Source organism: Dasypus novemcinctus, chromosome 25 (genome assembly GCF_030445035.2).
Source record: "Dasypus novemcinctus isolate mDasNov1 chromosome 25, mDasNov1.1.hap2, whole genome shotgun sequence".
In the NCBI taxonomy this organism is placed as follows: domain Eukaryota; kingdom Metazoa; phylum Chordata; class Mammalia; order Cingulata; family Dasypodidae; genus Dasypus; species Dasypus novemcinctus.
The window spans coordinates 61,534,477-61,551,330 of NC_080697.1; the positions used below are offsets into that span (position 1 = coordinate 61,534,477).

The 16,854-nt window shown below is 46.7% G+C and overlaps 1 protein-coding gene across 3 annotated transcripts in view; it reads left to right on the forward strand.

Annotated features, from left to right (window-relative positions):
- Positions 1-16,854, forward strand: part of KIF13B (kinesin family member 13B) — a 180,565-nt gene that overhangs the window by 147,549 nt on the left and 16,162 nt on the right. For all 3 annotated transcript variants that reach the window (XM_058288052.2, XM_058288054.2, XM_071211863.1), the window contains one exon: positions 2,806-2,936. In XM_058288052.2, the coding sequence (XP_058144035.2) occupies positions 2,806-2,936 (131 nt within the window). The remainder of the gene's footprint in view (positions 1-2,805; positions 2,937-16,854) is intronic.

Sequence of the window (16,854 nt, forward strand, 5' to 3'; positions counted from 1 at the left end):
CTTTTGGCGGTCATTGCCAGCCGGCTCCGCTGGGCTGGTGGTCTCCTTCGGGGTGTCATCCCCACGCACAGGGCTCGCGTCTAAGAAGCTGACGCTTCCGCGCGCCGTGTGGACACCTCTAGTCCTAGCCCTGGGAGCCCACGTGGCCTCCTCCCGTCTCCCCCAGACCCTCGGGGCCCAGGCTAGGACCGCCCTGCCCCCTGTGCCCGCCCTCTCCTTCCTGCAGCTTGTGGTCCAGTCAGTGGCGCGGTCCTGCCTGCCTGGTCGTCTCCTCATCACCCAGAGAACAGCGTCGGCGGGTCGCTTCCGGCAGTGTCTGCGTGCGCGCCTCTGCCCTCGGGCAGCTTCTGGGGCCGAGCGCCCAGGTGTCCTGGCTCGGCTCTGCAGAATTCCTCCTGCACGCTGGCCCCGGAGGCACAGGCTGCCGTGCCCCCTTGGACGGGCCAGGGCCGCAACCTTACAAGGGCTGGCTCCGTGCTCCGTGTGGGTCCTGGAGGGCTGGGCCGCGAGGGTGACGGGGCAGCTTCTAGGGGGTTCTGGAGCCGTGTGTTCTGCGTTCAGCACTGGACTGGCTAATGCAGCCCCTTGGCTGTGTTCCAGTTTCTCGGAAGGTTACCGTCTTTGAGGCTCCTCCGCCGTTTTTGCCTGAGGCACAGCCCCTTGGTCGGGCCAGCGAGGCGAGGCGGTGCTCAGCCGGCAGACGTGCAGCCCACGGTTAGCAGAAGCAGGTTTGATGCCCACCTGGCACCAGCGGGCTGTGCTGGGGGCCCTGGCTGCAGTCCCCGTTGCTGCCTGCCAGGCGGCGGGGGACAGGGGACACCGGGCGGGGCGGGGGCTGAAGCAGCGGGGGTGAGCTTCGGTGGTGCTCACAGCAGTTGGCCGTGCCCTTCCCGCCCGTCCTAGGATGCTGTGCAGCTTTCAGGGAGGCCCTGGAAGGTCAAAAGAGCTGATTCAGAAGCTCTGGGGAAGCGGACATGGTTCACCTGATAGAGCGTCCGTCTACCACATGGGAGGTGCAGGGTTCAAACCCCGGGCCTCCTGCCCGTGTGGAGCTGGCCCATGTGCAGAGCTGCTGCATGCAAGGAGTGCTGTGCCATACAGGGGGTCTCCCGTGTAAGGGAGCCCCAAGTGCAAGGAATGTGCCCTGCAAGGAGAGCTGCCCTGCAAAAAAAAGCGTAACCTGCCCAGGAATGGCGCCGCACACACAGAGAGCTGATGCAGCAAGATGACGCAACAAAAAAACACAGATTCCCTGTGCCACTGACAAGTATACAAGCGGACCCAGAAGAACATACAGCAAATGGACATAGAGCGCTGACAGTGGGGGGAGGGGGGGGGGGAGAGAAATAAATAAAATAAAAATCTAAAAAAAAAAAAAAGAAACTCTGGGTAGAGGGACTGATTCCTGGCGCTTTCTACTCTGCCATCTTCCCAGTCCTCCTCCTTCCCCCAATCTGCTGCCTTTGGTTCACTCTCCAGAGCCTTCAGGGAATGGCTGTGGTTTTTGTTTTTTAGCTTTGTTCAGAGTTTCGCAGGTGTCTGTGGGACACTGTCCTGGGCTCCCCTGTGCTTCCTCCGGGCTGCCCACCTGTTTCCCTCCGTTCTTCGGGGGACTGGTTTGTCGGGTCTCGGGCCTCCGGTCCTGCTGGCTTGTTTTCTCGCTCTTCCTTCCTCCTGGCGCCCTCTGGAGCGCGTCCGTCCTGTGTGTGCCGCCGAGCAGCCCTGTGCTGACGGCGCCAGGCGGCGCCAGGACCACGGAGCTCGTCAGGAGGAGCCCGTTTTTGTAGTCATTTCTTGGTTTGTAAATTCTCGTTCTTGTAGGTGTTTAAGTGTCAGACTCCACATACCTAAGCAAAGCGTGTGCATGGGTCTTCCGATCTGTGCGAGAATCGTCTCTGCTCGTCCTGCTCACCCGTGTGCCCCACGTGGCGTCCTGGGCTGTGGGACGCAGGGGAGGCAGAGCCTCTGCCGTCTGCCTGCAGAGCCTCGTCTACACCTAGTCGCAGGCAGCAGGCGGTGCTCGTTGGCTTGGGGCATTGTTCCAGCTTCCTAGCTGCCAAAGCCAATACCGCTGGCTTAAACAACGGGAATTAATTGGCTTGCAGTTTTAAGGCTAGAAAATGAAGGCACCATCAAGGCGTTGCTTTCTCCCGGAAGACTGGCCTGTGGGGCTGCTGCCGGCCATCCTTGGTCCTCGGCGTTTACCTGGGCGGCGAAGCACGTGGCAGCCTTTCTTGGCTTCTCGTTCTTCCGGGCTGGGCGACTCCCAGCTTCCGGCTGCCGCCCTGCCTTCGCCCTTCCTCAGCCCTCCCTGGAAGGCCGGCAGGGATGGGACTCAGACCCAGCGCGGTCAGGGGGCCTCGTCCACGGCCCGGCCAAGTGTTCCCACCACAGGGCAGATCAAGGGTGAGGGGCTGTAGCTCGAGGCCTTCACGGGCGCTTTCCTTCCCGCGCATCAACTCAAAACGCCCCTCCTCTTGAAAGGCCAGTTTTAGCCTCTTCATTGAGTGAACGGTTTTGAAAAGGTAATTGTCAAATAATACGTAGTCCCTGACTTCAAAGAGTGTGAAGTCTAACTGACAGCTGTTCATGTGTGTGACTGGCTGTATGATTTAAAAATTAAAACCCAGATTTTACGTTGTTTTTGAGAATGACTGCAATAATACTGTGTTTTTCCAGTATTAATTTTTTCAGGGATACCTGTTCTCATTTATATTTTAGATCTGCTTATAAATGGTATATGAAAAATTTATAAAGAAAATGTTTGTTTTTGTCTTACCTTTTTTTTTTTTTTAATGTTGACAGGACTTAGTAGCTTAGCAGCCTCCTACTTGGACCCAGTGAAGTCTTTTGTGCCACAGATGCCAAAGCTGCTTAAGTCACTTTTCCCTATCCGAGATGAGAAGAGAGGCCAGCCATCATCTCTTGCACATCAGGTAAAAAACAATCCAGAGCAACAATGAACGTTTTAAAAATGTATTGCTGGCAGATGCTGCTCTGTATTGTGCTGAGGCTAGAGGGAGAGGGATAGCAAAGACGGGGGCCTTGGACCTGGGCTTATAGATGTCATGAAAGCTCACGACAGTTTCTCTTCCACTCTTCAGAGATAACAGAGCTGTTTAAACTTAGTGACACTCTCAGTCCTTTTTGCTTTTAAAGAGGCCATGTATGCTGCTAATGTGATTTATGGTAATATCACTTAGAGCAACAATAGTAAAATTTATGAAGTGCACTTACCGTTGTTTGTGTATTGCCAAGTAGAAAATGTAGGTCTATTTTTAAATCTTGATTTCATTTCTCATCTCAAACAAATTTATATCACCACTGTCCTCCCCTCTCAACCTCATTTTCCTTTTCTGTGGATTACTTGTTTTTTTCACTTAAGATATTAAAGTGATCACTTATCTTGTTTCTTTTTTTTAAATTAAGAGTCTCTACTTAGCCATAGAATAAGTGTTCTAGAAAACGAGCTTTCCAAACAATCAGGAAGCTGCTGTTATGCAGTGGTGAATGGGAACCTCATTGGAAATGCAATTTCTAGTCCTATATAGGTATGAACTCAGCAGAAGATGATAAATGAGGATTTATTTTTACTTATTCAAGAACACATGCAGTACAAGTTCAGTCGTTGAAGTAGGTCTTTTGACATCAGCTTCTCTACATTCTCTTAACATTGGGGCTGCTGAAATGCAGAAGAATAGTGGTCTGAGACCTTAACTATTAATTTAAAAGAACTTTTGTTAGTTTATAAGACTACAAGTGACTATCAGTAAGGCTGCTGTGCAGATATGTAACTTTTCAATCTAGCCTTAGATAAGCATATACTAAGTACACACATGCACATTGGATGAAAAAGGTAGCAGCGGGGATCTGGGAAGTACTTACATTTAACTCAAGCATTATGCTCGTGGTGGGTGCTTGATAATTTACTAAAGTGACTCTCTGGCTCCAAGAGCAAGTCAGGTGCCTGGTGGGTAGGGAGGACAGGCAGGTGCTCTGCTGCTCCACGCGTGGTTCTGGCGTCACGTTGTACGTTCCTCATTCATGACTGCCTGTGGCAGAATCACCCAGGTAGCTTTTTAAGGAAATGGAATTTATTCTGTTTGACCTCCGAGCCCACACCTAGCTTGGGGGGCCTTTAATATGCATTTATAAGCACCAAGGTGGTTCTGAGTCACTTTGAAGTTTGAATAACCACTGTCGTTCCGCTGCTGTTTTGTGAAGGCAGAGCTATCTAGGTTAAAAGAAATTGGAATTGCATTAAAAGCCACTGAATCAGCCTACCATAGTTATAGTTTTTTCTTTTTTTAAAAGCAATTTTAAGTTTAGATGTAGCAATTCAAATGGCTCGCTGCACAGAAATTATTTATACTTTTCTTGTTTGGGGAATAAGTGCTTGGCTCTTTGTGGTTACTAGAGAAAAATAATAATGAGTTAGAAACAATTTCAGTGGTTGAAGAATAACATTGTAATTTGCAATGTCTAGTTTAAGAGAGGTTATCTTCAAATGTTTTGAAGATAAATTAAGCAATATTTTCTCATTCACTCTGTTTACTTCATTTTTAGAAACTGAGTATGTGTGAACAAAGGTGGTAGGAAATGTGGCCGTGCAAATATGAAAAAATAAATTAATGAAAATATAAATATTAAACTGGCTCCTGCCTCAACACAGTTGTCCAGCAGTGGCCTGCTAGTGCAGTCAAGACATCCGAAGTGGCTCTTCAGCCACCACTCCATGTAAGAGCCTTTATTTCCCCCAGGAACCCAGGTTATTTCCCCCAGGAACCCAGGGAGCTGTGTCTTCCCCAGGCTGTCTTCCCCCACTTACTGGGCCTCTTAGCCACGTAATGCCTGGTGCACTTCTTTTTCTTACTTTTTAAATTTAAGTATATCATTCATACATGAACACTCTTAATAAGTGTATAGTAAAGATTGCGAACGTACAAAATAAACACACATAACATCACACAGGGGTCTCATACCAACCCGTCCACCAACTCTTTGCATTGGTGTGAAACATTTGTTACGAATTATGCAAGAGCATCATCAAAATATAGCTACCAGCTATATTCCTTATCTTACATTTGGTGTGTTTTTCCCCCAACCCATGCTATTTTTTTCAATGTATTTTTGTTATAGATATTGTGAACTTCCAAAACAATCATACAGATGTATACATTTCATACAACTCCACACCCTGGTGGAACATTTGTTACAGATTATGAGATATCATCAGACTATTACCACCAGCCATGGTCCGTAGAGTACATTTGGCACACTTTTTCCATACACCTCCATTATCAACACAGTACAGGTTGGCATTGATGCAGGAATATTATTGTATTGCTGTTAACCACAGTCTGTAGGTCACACCAGTTGTAGTTTTCCCATGTTTCTCCATATTCCCATCACCCTGCAATTGTGATGTACATCTGTTCTAGCTCACAGTAGGACTCTGTTGCATTTGTACCCTTAACCACAATTCTTAACCACCTCTGGGTTCACTGTGTTATTCAGTCCCTAGATTGTTCTTTTTTTTTTTTTTTTTAATATTTTGGTTAGTAGTAATATTTTGACAATGCTCTTTATTTTTTTAAATTTAATTTAATTTTTTTTTAAAGATTTATTTTTATTTATTTAATTCCCCTCCCCTCCCCTGGTTGTCTGTTTTCTGTGTCTTTTTGCTGCGTCTTGTTTCTTTGTCCGCCTCTGTTGTCGTCAGCGGCACGGGAAGTGTGGGCGGCGCCATTCCTCGGCAGGCTGCTCCCTCCTTCGCGCTGGGCGGCTCTCCTTATGGGTGCACTCCTTGCGCGTGGGGCTCCCCCACGCGGGGGACACCTTGCGTGGCACGGCACTCCTTGCGCGCATCAGCGCTGCGCATGGCCAGCTCCACACGGGTCAATGAGGCCCGGGGCTTGAACCGCGGGCCTCCCATATGGTAGACGGACGCCCTAACCACTGGGCCAAAGTCCGTTTCCCCCTAGATTGTTCTTGAGCTTTCTTTCTATTGACATTTACTTCCCCAGACTACCTTTTTCAGTCACAATCCCATTTGCAAACCCGTTGTTACTCACTATAATGTGTTACTATCAACTATCCATCTCCACACTTTTACAGTCAAGTTAATGAAAACTTCTATGTGCATTAAGCATCCATAGTTCTTCTCAACCCTCCTCTTATCTCCTTATAACCTCTACTCTAGGTTTTAATTCCATATGTTTATTATTTGTATTTAGTTCATATTAATGAGACCATGCAATATTTGTCCTTTTGTGTCTGGCTTACTTCACTAAGTATAGTGTCTTCAAGACTCATCCATGTTATCACATATGTCCTAATTTCATTTCTTCTTATTGCAGCATAGTATTCCATCATATGTATATGCCACATTTCGTATATCCATTCATTGGTGGATGGACACTTGGGTTGTTTCCATCTTTTAGCAATCGTGAACAGCGCTGCTGTGAACATTGGTATGCAGATATCTGTTCGTGTCCTAGTTTTTAGTTCTTCTGGATATATCCCTAGTAGAGGAATTGCTGGATCATGTGGCAGTTCTATATTTAGCTTCCTGAGGAACTGCCAAACTGTCTTCCACAGAGGCTGCACCATTTTACACTCCCACCAACAGTGAAGGAGTGTTCCTGTTTCTCCACATCCTCTCCAGCACTTATTGTTGTCTGTTTTTTTAATAATGGCCATTCTATGTGGCGTTAGATGATATCTCATTGTTGTTTTAATTTGCATTTCCCTAACAGCTAGTGATATGGAACAGTTTTTCATGTGCTTTTGGCCATTTGTATTTCCTCTTTGGAGAAATATCTATTTAAATCTTTTGCCCATTTTTAAATTGGATCGCTTGCTCTTTTATTGTCGAGTTGTATGGTCCCTTTATATAGAATGGAAATCAAACCCTTATCAGATAAGTGGTTACCAAATATTTTCTCCCATCGACTGGGCTGCCTTTTCACCTTCTTGATAAAGTCCTTTGAATCACAGAGTGTTTAAGTTTGAGGAAGTCCCATTTATCCATGTTTTCTTTTGTTGCTTGTGCTTTTGGTGTAAGGGTTAATAATCCACCACCTACCACCAGGTCTTGAAGATGTTTCCCTACATTTTCTTCTAGGAGCTTTATTGTACTTCCTTTTATATTTAGGTCTTTGATCCATTTTGAGTTAATTTTTGAGGTAGGGGTCTTCTTTCTTTTGGCTATGGATATCCAGTTCTCCCTATACCATTTGTTGAATAAACTGTTCTGCCCCAACTGGGTAGGCTGGACAGGCTTGTCAAAAATCACTTGGCCGTGGATCTGAGGGTCTGTTTCTGAACCATCAGTTTGGTTCCATTGGTCTATGTGTCTTTCTTTATACCAATACCATGCTGTTTTTACCACTCTAGCTAGGTAATATGATTTAAAGTCCAGATGTGAGAGTTCTTTAGCTTCACTTTTCCTTTATAAGATGTTTCTGGCTATCTGGGGCCTCTTACCCTTCCAGATAAATTTGATAATTGTGTTTTCCAGTTGCTTAAAAAATGCTGGTGGAATTTTTTGGGGATTGCATTGAATCTATATATCAATTTGAGTAGAAATGACATCTTAATGATATTTAGTCTTCCAATCCATGAGCATGGAATGTTTTTCCAATTATTTAGGTCTTTTTTGATTTCTTTTTGCAATGCATTTTAGTTTTCTGAATACAAATGCTTTGCATCCTTGGTTAAGTTTATTCCTAAATATTTGATTCTTTTAGTTGCTTTTTATAAATGGAATTTTTTTCCTTACTTCCTCCTCAGATTGTGCATTAGTGTACAGAAACACCACTGATTTTTGTGTATTGATCTTGTATCCTGACACTCTACTGAAATCATTTATTAGCTGTTGCAGCTTTGTTGTAGATTTTTCGGGATTTTTCTAGATATACAATCATCATCTGCGAATAGTGAAAGTTTTAATTCTTCCTTTCTGATTTGGATGCCTTTTATTTCTTTTTCTTGCCTGATTGCTCTAGCTAGAGCCTCTAGCACTATATTGAACAACAGTGGTAAAAGTGGGCATCCTTGTCTTGTCCCTGATCTCAACGGGAAAGCTTTTAGTGTTTCACCACTGAGTACAGTGCTAGCTGTGGGTTTTTCATATATGGCCTTTATCATGTTGAGAAAGTTTCCTTCAATTCCTATTTTTTGTAGTATTTTTATCAAGAAAGGTTGCTGTTTTTTGTCAAATGCCTTTTCTGTATGAATAGATAGAATTACATAATTTTTCTTCATTTTATTAATGTGGTGTATTATGCTGATTGATTTTTTTGTGTTGAACCAACCTTGCATGCCTGGCATAAAACCCACTTGATCATGATGGATAATTCTTTCAATGTGTTGTTGGATTTGATTAGCAAGTATTTTATTGAGGATTTTTGCATCTGTATTCATTAGAGAAATGGGTCTATAATTATCTGTTTTTGTAATATCTTTATCTGGCTTTGGTATTAAGGTGATATTGGCTTCATAGAATGTGTTTGGTACCGTTCCTTCTTGTTGAATTTTTTGGAAGAGCTTGAGTAAGATTGGTATTAAATTTTCCTTGAATTGGTAGAACTCACCTGTGAAACCATCTGGTCCTGGGTGTTTCATTTTGGGGAGCTGTTTGATGACTGCTTCAGTCTCTTGTGATTGATTTATTGAGGTCTTCTATTTTTTCTAGTGTCTGTAGGTTGTTTGTCCATTCCTAGGAATTTTTCCATTTCATCTACATTGTCTAGTTTTTTAGCATAAAGTTGTTCATAGTATCTCCCTAATTTCTGTGGGGTCAGTAATAAGGTTCCTCTTTTCATTTTTTATTTCATTTATTTGTATATTCTCTCTTTTTTTCTTAGTCAGTCTAGCTAAGGGTTTGTCAATTTTGTTAATCTTCTCGAAGAACCAACTTTTGGTTTTGTTAATTTTCTCTTCTTGTTTTTTCTTTTGTTCTCAATTTCATTTATTTCTGCTCTGATCTTTGTTATTTCATTCCTTCTCCTTGCTTTAGAATTAATTTGCTGTACTTTTTTAGTTCCTCCAGCTGTGTAGTTAGGTCATTGATTTTAGCTCTTTCTCCTTTTTAAAGTAAGCATTGAGGTCTATAAATTTTCTTAACATTGCCTTTGTAGCATCCCATACGTTCTGATATGTTGTATTCTCATTGTCATTTGTCTTGAATATTTATTGATTTCTCTTGAAATTTCTTCTTTGACCCACTGATTATTTGAGTGTGTTGTTTAATCTCCATATATATGTGAGTTTTCCCTTTATTTGCCACTTGTTGATTTCCAGCTTTACTTCATTATAATCAGAGAAAGTGTTTGTATAATTTCAATTTTGTTGAATTTATTGAGATCTGCTTTGTGTCCTAACATATGGTCTATCCTGGAGAAAGATCCATGAGCACTTGAAAAGAATGTATATCCTGCTGTTTTGGGGTACAGTGTTCTATATATGTCTCTTAGGTTTAGTCCATGTATCATATTATTCAAGCACTCTGTTTCCTTTATTGATTTTCTGCCCAGACGTTCTGTCCAACACTGAGTGGTGTATTGAAGTCTCCGACTATTATTATAGAGTGTCTGTTTCTCCCCTCAGTTTTTTTTTTTCAAGATTTATTTTTTATTTATTTCTCTCTCCTTCCCCGCCCCCATTGTCTCCTCTCTGTGTCCATTTGCTGTGTGTTCTTCTGTGTCTTCTTGCATTCTTGTCAGCGGCACTGGAAATCTGTGTCTCTTTTTGTTGCGTCATCTTGCTGCATCAGCTCTCTGTGTGTGCGGCGCCACTCCTGGGCTGGCTGCACTTTTTTTGCATGGGGCACCTCTCCTTATGGGGTGCACTCCTTGCATGTGGGGCTCCCCTACACGGGGGACACCTCTGTGTGGCAGGGCACTCCTTGCACGCATCAGCACTGCGTGTGGGCAGCTCACCCCACAGGCCCGGAGGCCCTGGGTCTGAACCCTGGACCTCCCTTGTGATAGAGGGATGCTCTATCCATTGAGCCAAATCCACATCCCTCTCCCCTCAGTTTTGCCAGTGTTTCCGTCATGTACCTTGGGGCATCCTGGTAAGGTGCATATACATTTATGATCGTTATTTCTTCCTGGTGAATCATCCCTTTTATTAATATGTAATGTCCTTCCTTGTCTCTAACAACAGTCTTGCTTTTAAAGTCTGTGTCATCTGATATAAGTGTAGCTACCCAGCTTTTTTTTTGGTTACTGCATGCGTGGAATATCTTTTTCCAACCTTTCACTTTCAGTTTATTGGTATCCTTGGGTCTAAGGTGAGTCTCTTGCAGACAGCATATAGATGGCTTATATTTTCTTATCCATTCTGCCAGTCTGTGTCTTTTGATTGGGGAGTTTAATCCATTAACATAAAATGTTATTACTGTAAAGGCAGTTCTTATTGCATCTATTTTGATCTTTTCATTTTGTCTGTCCTTTTATATTTGACACTTTTAGTTACTGTTACTGATATAGTTGTCATTTCTAGACTCTCTTCCAGGCCTCTCTCCTGTCTTTTCTTTTCAGGCTGTAACACTTCCTTTAGTATTTCTTGCAAAGCTGGTCTTTTTGTTATAAACTCTCTCAGTTTCTGTTTATCTGTAAATATTCTAATCTCACCCTCATTTTTAATAGATAATCTTGCTGGTATAAAATCCTTGGCTGGCAGTTTCTATCCTGCAGTATCTTGAATATGTCATACCACTGCCTTCTTGTCTCCATGGTTTCTGATGAGAAATCGGTACTTAATCTTATTGGGTAGCCGTTATATGTTATGCATTGCTTTTCTCTCGCAGCTCTCAGAATTCTCTCTTTGTTCCTGGCATTTGACATTCTGATTAGTGTGTGTCTCAGAGTTGGTCTATGTGGATTTTTTCGGATGGGAATATGTTATGCTTCTTAGACATGGATATCTATGTCCTTCAATAGGGTTGGGAAATTTTCCACCATTATTTCTTCAAATAATCTTTCTGCCCCTTTCCCTTCTCTTCTCCTTCTGGGACACCCATGACACATATGTTTGCATGTCTCTTGCTGTCATTTAGTCCCCTGAGACCTTCTTCTATTTTTTCCATTCTTTCTTCATCTTTTCTTTTGTTTGTTTACTTTCAGAGGCCATGTCTTTGAGCTTGCCAGTCCTTTCTTCTGCATCTTCAAATCTGCTGTTATATGCCTCCAGTGTATTTTTAATTTCATTTATTGCAACTTTCATTCCCATAAAGTCTGCTGTTTTTCTTTGTATGCTTTCAAATTCTTCTTTGTGCTCATCCAGTGTCTTCTTAATATCCTTAATCTCTTTAGCCATCTCATTGAATTTATTAAGGAGATTTGTTTGAACATCTAGGATTAGTTGTCTCCTTTATGTCATCTGCAGGCTTATCTTGTTCTTTTAAGTGGGCCATCTCTTCCTGTTTCTTGGTATGGATTGTAATTTTTGTTGGTGTTTCCACATCTGGCTTGCCAGATGTATTTATTCTGGGTGCAGTTTCTCCCTTTAGTTTAGGGATTTCTCATCTTTTCTCTCTTCGTGGTTGTGTAGTAGCAGCCAAGGATGTAGGTGGTGCTGTGAGCTATGCAGGCTGAAGCTGCCCCTGTTGCCCCAGGAAGTGATGAAGCTTCTCCCACCTTTCTCCTCTGTCAGGGGTAGGGACAGAGCTGCAGCCGTGTATCATAATCCAAGTTGGGCACAAGACTGTCTGTAGTCACCTAGAGACACTGATGGAGCTTCACACCCCTTCCTCCCCTACCTTAGGCAGGGATGAGCTATAGTTGTGGTCAGCAGTCTGTGCTGTGTGGGTCCAAGACGATCACAGTCGCTCAGGTAAACTGATGTGTCACCTCTTCCTGCTGGGTGTGGGAATGGACCCTCTGGAGTGCCCAGCAGTCTAATCTCTGTGGGCCAGGTATGCCTGCAGTTGCCCCGAGAGGCTGAGGGAGTTCTGTCCCTTCTGCCCTTTAGGGGGTGGGAACAGAACCACAAACGCTCAACAGTTCAGTCCTGTCGGCCGAAAGTGCCCACCACTGCCCGGAGAGGCTGAGGAAGCGCCAGCCCCTCCCATCCTGCTGGGTGGTGGTGGGGTTCTCTGGGTGCTCAGCTGCTCAGTCCCTTCAGGCTGAGAATTCCTGCTGTTCCCTGGAGTTACTGAGGGACACCAGCCCCTTCTGTCCTCTTAAGGTTATGGGGTTGGATCCACAGGCACCCGACAGTCCAGTCCCTGTTGGCTGGAAGTACCCACTGTTGTCCAGAGAGGCTGTGGAGGCACCAGACCCCTCCTGTCCTACTGGGGGTGCAGTGGACTCATAGGCATCCAGTAGTCCAGTCCATGCAGGCTGAAGGTCTAATGTGGCCCAAAAAGGCTGTGGAAAGACCAGCCCCCTTCTTTCCTATTGGGGGGTGAGGGTGCATCCACAAGCACCCATCAGACAAGGCTGGGTGGGCCAAAAGCACCTGCAGTTACCCAGAGAGGCTGGGCAAACACAGCCCCTCTCTCGTCCTGCTGGGGATGGAGGTAGAGCCACAGGTGGCCAGCAGTCAGACTTACGCAGCCCCAAACTGTTGCCCTGAGAGGCTGAAGCAACACCAGCCCCCTCCTATCCTGTGGGGGACAGAGGTGGAGACAGGCTCAAAGGCACTCATCAAATCTATGTGGGCTGAAAACTGCCATTGCCTGGAGAGGCTGAGGATACCCAGCTCCTCTCCTGTTCTCTTGGGGTGTGGGGATGCAGCCCCAGGTGTCCAGCTACTCAGCCTCTGCCAGCGGAGAGCACTTGCAGTTGCCTGGACAGCCTGGTGCAGGTCCCGCCAGCTTCCTTCCTGCTGGAGGTGGGGCTGGAGCCTAGGCTAGGGCTGCAGTCTGATCTTGGTGGAAAGAAGCGCGTCCCTAACTTCCCTGGATTTCAGTCAGCCCCGCTCCCCCTCGTGCCGGGGGTGGAGTCAGCATGCAGCTACGGCCTCTTTCCCACTTGGACAGGCTTGACCCCAGCTGGCTCTAGGGTTATGCTTTAGCCAGCAGAGTCCACTAAGCTGTAGCTGAGGTCAGTGGACATCTGTCTCTTCCTCCATCATTTATGGGAAATGGAGCTTCCAACTCCAGCCACAGAACAGCTCCTGAGGCGGCCTGCGCCCCTAGAGTAGGACGGGCACCAGCCTCTGCAGCGTGGCTGCAGCTTCTCAGAGAGGCGGTGCAGGTGCCCCAGCTTCCTCCTGCTGGAAGTGGGACTGGGGTTTAGGCTGGAGCTGCAGTCCCACCTGGGTGGAAGGAAGCCGGGCCTTACAAGCACTGGTTTTCAGTCAGCGCCGCTGCCCTTCCTGCCCGGGTTGGAGTCAGAATGGCGGCCACCGGCTTCCCTCCGACCTTGACAGGCTCAAAGTTTAGCTGTTCCTAGGATTCTACTTCAGCCCGCCGAATCCACTCATCAGTAGCTGAGGGCGGTGCCACACCGTGTTTTCCTTCCGTTTTTACTGGGGGAAATGGAACTTCAACCACGGAACAGCTCCCGAGCAGCTTGCACGCCCCGGGCACCGACCCCGCGGCGTGGAGGGCTCTGCTCGTGATTCCTCTGTGCAGATGGGCATCTCCTCCTTCCACACTGTCAAGGAGGTTGCAGGATGCTCCTCTGGTCTCCTGGGTCCTCCAGAAGGTGCTTTAGGTAGCTCTGGGTGACCCCCAACCGCCCTGTGTCAGGAGCCGCCTCCGGGAGCGCCTCACTCTGCCGCCATTTGGCTCCGCCGCCCTGATGCACTTACTCAGGCGCACTGTGACCACCGCTGCCCGCCTCTCCTTCTGCTCCCGGCCCATGCTTTCTCAGGGGCCTTTGCTGGATCGCTTATTTTATTAAGCCTCTAATATTCAGGTGCCTCAGCGTTCAGTCCTGACCTTTTTTTCCACCTAATTCTTTCCATGCATAATCTCATTCACTTGCATGGTTTTACTCTTTCTACGTCGATACTGCTCAGTTAATTTCTCCAGTGCAGACCTTGCTCTTGAGCTCTGGCCTTGCATATCTACCCACTCATCTTTTCCATTTAGATATCTGATAGGTATTCATTTGCACATTACAAGTTCAGAACATCAATATTGATTTTGCTCACAGGTCTGCTTCCTTCCAACACATGTACAAATATACACGCCTTCCTCACCTCAGTACACAGCGCAGATGTCCACCCGCTTGTTTACGCCACAAATGGTTCATCAGTGAGATTTTGTGGGTACCACTTCCCATCCAGTGCGATCTCAGCATCTCCTTTTCTTACCTCTCATCTGTGCCGCCGTCTTCTCTTGCCTTGACCATTGCAGTAATCTTGCCAGTTGATCTAGCCGATGCTGTTTTGATCCATCATTCATCAAGTAACCAAAGCAATTTTCTAAAACTTTATACTTGTCCATGGCTTCAAGCCTTGGAATGCTTACCCTGGAGCTCAATAAAATCTAAGTTGTTTACCATGGCTTATGGGGTCTCATGTGAGCTCGTCCCCTGACCTTAAACCTCTCCTCTTTGTTTGTCATGTTAAGCTGTATTGGCCCTCTTTCTTTCATGAACACTTAGCGCTCATTTCTGTCTCAAGAGTATTTGCACTTGCCTGCCTTCTACTTGGAATGTTCTTTCCCAGAATCTTTGCGTGGCTGCTCGATCTCAACTCAAGTGAGCTTCCTCGAGAGGTCTTTCTTGATCATCTAAACTAGAAACAGCAGCTTCCGTGGTAGACGCATACGCCATAGTACCATATTTTACCTTCCATTGAATGTTTCTGTGCTTACTGTTTATCTTCCCCTCCCCCAGGTGTAATTCTCTGGGGCAGTAGCTCACTGTCCCTACAACAGAGCACGGTGCATAGTGGGTCCTAAATGTGCATTGGTCAACTGACTGTCAGTGTGTGTACACATTAAATGTTACGTCGTTTTATGTGCCAAGTGTCATCCAAATTGTATAAAGGACTATGTTTGCAGTTTAGAGGTGAGAGAATAACATCTGAGTGGACATTTGAGGAATCAAGACATATTTATGAACTTCTTAGATAGACAGAGTCCACTAAAAAGCTGTTCGTAAAAGAGAGGAAAACTTGAGCTTATTATTTTGAATATGCTGGATCAGAGATGCATATGCTCATCTCATTTTTACTCTCTCTGCTAATGTTCTAGGAGAAGGAAATTACAATTTTAAATGACAGTGTCAACATAAAGATTTACCTTACTTGAGCACTTTAAATGTACTTGAAGTTGTTAGAACCCAAATGATGTTTCAGCCTTGAAAGTTGAGCTCTTTAAGAATGCCAGGGGGGACCTGGACTTGGCCCAGTGGTTAGGGCGTCCGTCTACCACATGGGAGGTCTGCAGTTCAAACCCCGGGCCTCCTTGACCCGTGTGGAGCTGGCCATGCGCAGTGCTGATGCGCGCAAGGAGTGCCCTGCCACGCAGGGGTGTCCCCGCGTAGGGGAGCCCCACACGCAAGGAGTGCGCCCGTAAGGAGAGCCGCCCAGCGCGAAAGAAAGCGCAGCCTGCCCAGGAATGGTGCCGCCCACACGGAGAGCTGCCACAACAAGATGACGCAACAAAAAGAAACACAAGTTCCCAGTGCGGCTGATAAGGATAGAAGCGATCACAGAAGAACCCACAGCGAGTGGACACAGAGCAGACAACTGGGGGAGGGGCGGGGAATTAAAAAAAAAAGCTGGGAGCCAGTGTGGCTTGGGCGGTTGGGCACCTGCTTCGCACACGGGAGGGTCTGGATTCCGTTTCTGGTGCCTCCTGAGAACAAGCAAACAGGTGGAGGAGCCAGCGCAGGGGGGCTGACGCGGCTTGGCGACTGGGCGCTGGCTTCCCCGTGCAGGGTCCTGGTTCAGTCCCCGGCCCTGGAACCTCAGAAAAAAAAAGTGCCAGTGGAATTTCAAAAGAACAGGAACAAGCTATATTGCCCCGACTTTTTTAGTGTTCCAAAATTTTTTATAGTAAACTTCGCTTTCATGAGGTTTCATGCACCTGAAAATCCGATGTGGTGCTAGTGATGAGTCTCCAGGACCGGCGATTTGCTAGAGGGGCCCAGAGAACCCAGAAAAACTGTTCCAGTCACTGTTGGTTTCTGTGCGAGGACGCAGACTGAAATTAGCGAGGGGAGGAGGCGCCGCTCCTGCCGTCCTCCCAGGGCCGCGAGGGGCAGCGTGGGACAGCACCGGAGCCCGCGGCCGAGCCCCCCAGCTGGGTGGGCCGTGTGCACGGGCCTGGTGGCGCCACTCAGCCTCCGTCCCCCGAGATGGGCTGATCCGGTGTAAACCACAAGGTTTAGAGGAGCCGGCTCGGCCCAGGCACCTCGAGCAGAGGAGGGCATCGGGGAAGGCTCTTCCCGGGCCTCGGGCGTGGCTCCGGAGCCAGTGCTTTCTCCCAGTTGAGGTTCTGAACCTCCCAGCCGGCTGAATTAACGCCTCACCGCAGGGGTGCCTAAGGGTGAGGCGTTTGCTGCTTTTAGTGAAATCCCTCCCTGTAAAACCTCAGGTTCCTTCAGGAAAAAGGGCGTCTTATTTTTTCCAACCAATGTTTGCCTCAGGTTGTTTTCTCTGGTATTACTTAGGAGTTAAAGGGCAAGCGATTCCTTTGTTCTCTTTGGAGAGGTCTTCCTCTGACTGCAGAGCTAGTGATTATTCAACCTTATCTCATAAAATAAATCAACACCGGCCTTGTCACTCCTTAAAGCCAGGAGCTGAGAAGCTGCACCGAGTTCCCGAGTTCCCGGCCCTGGGGGGGTGGAGCCGCACCGCCCTCCCCCGCAGTGCGCCCCCCAGGGCTGGCTTCTGGGTGTTAGAGGACCTGGGAGCAGTAGCTCACGCTGCTGGTCAGCT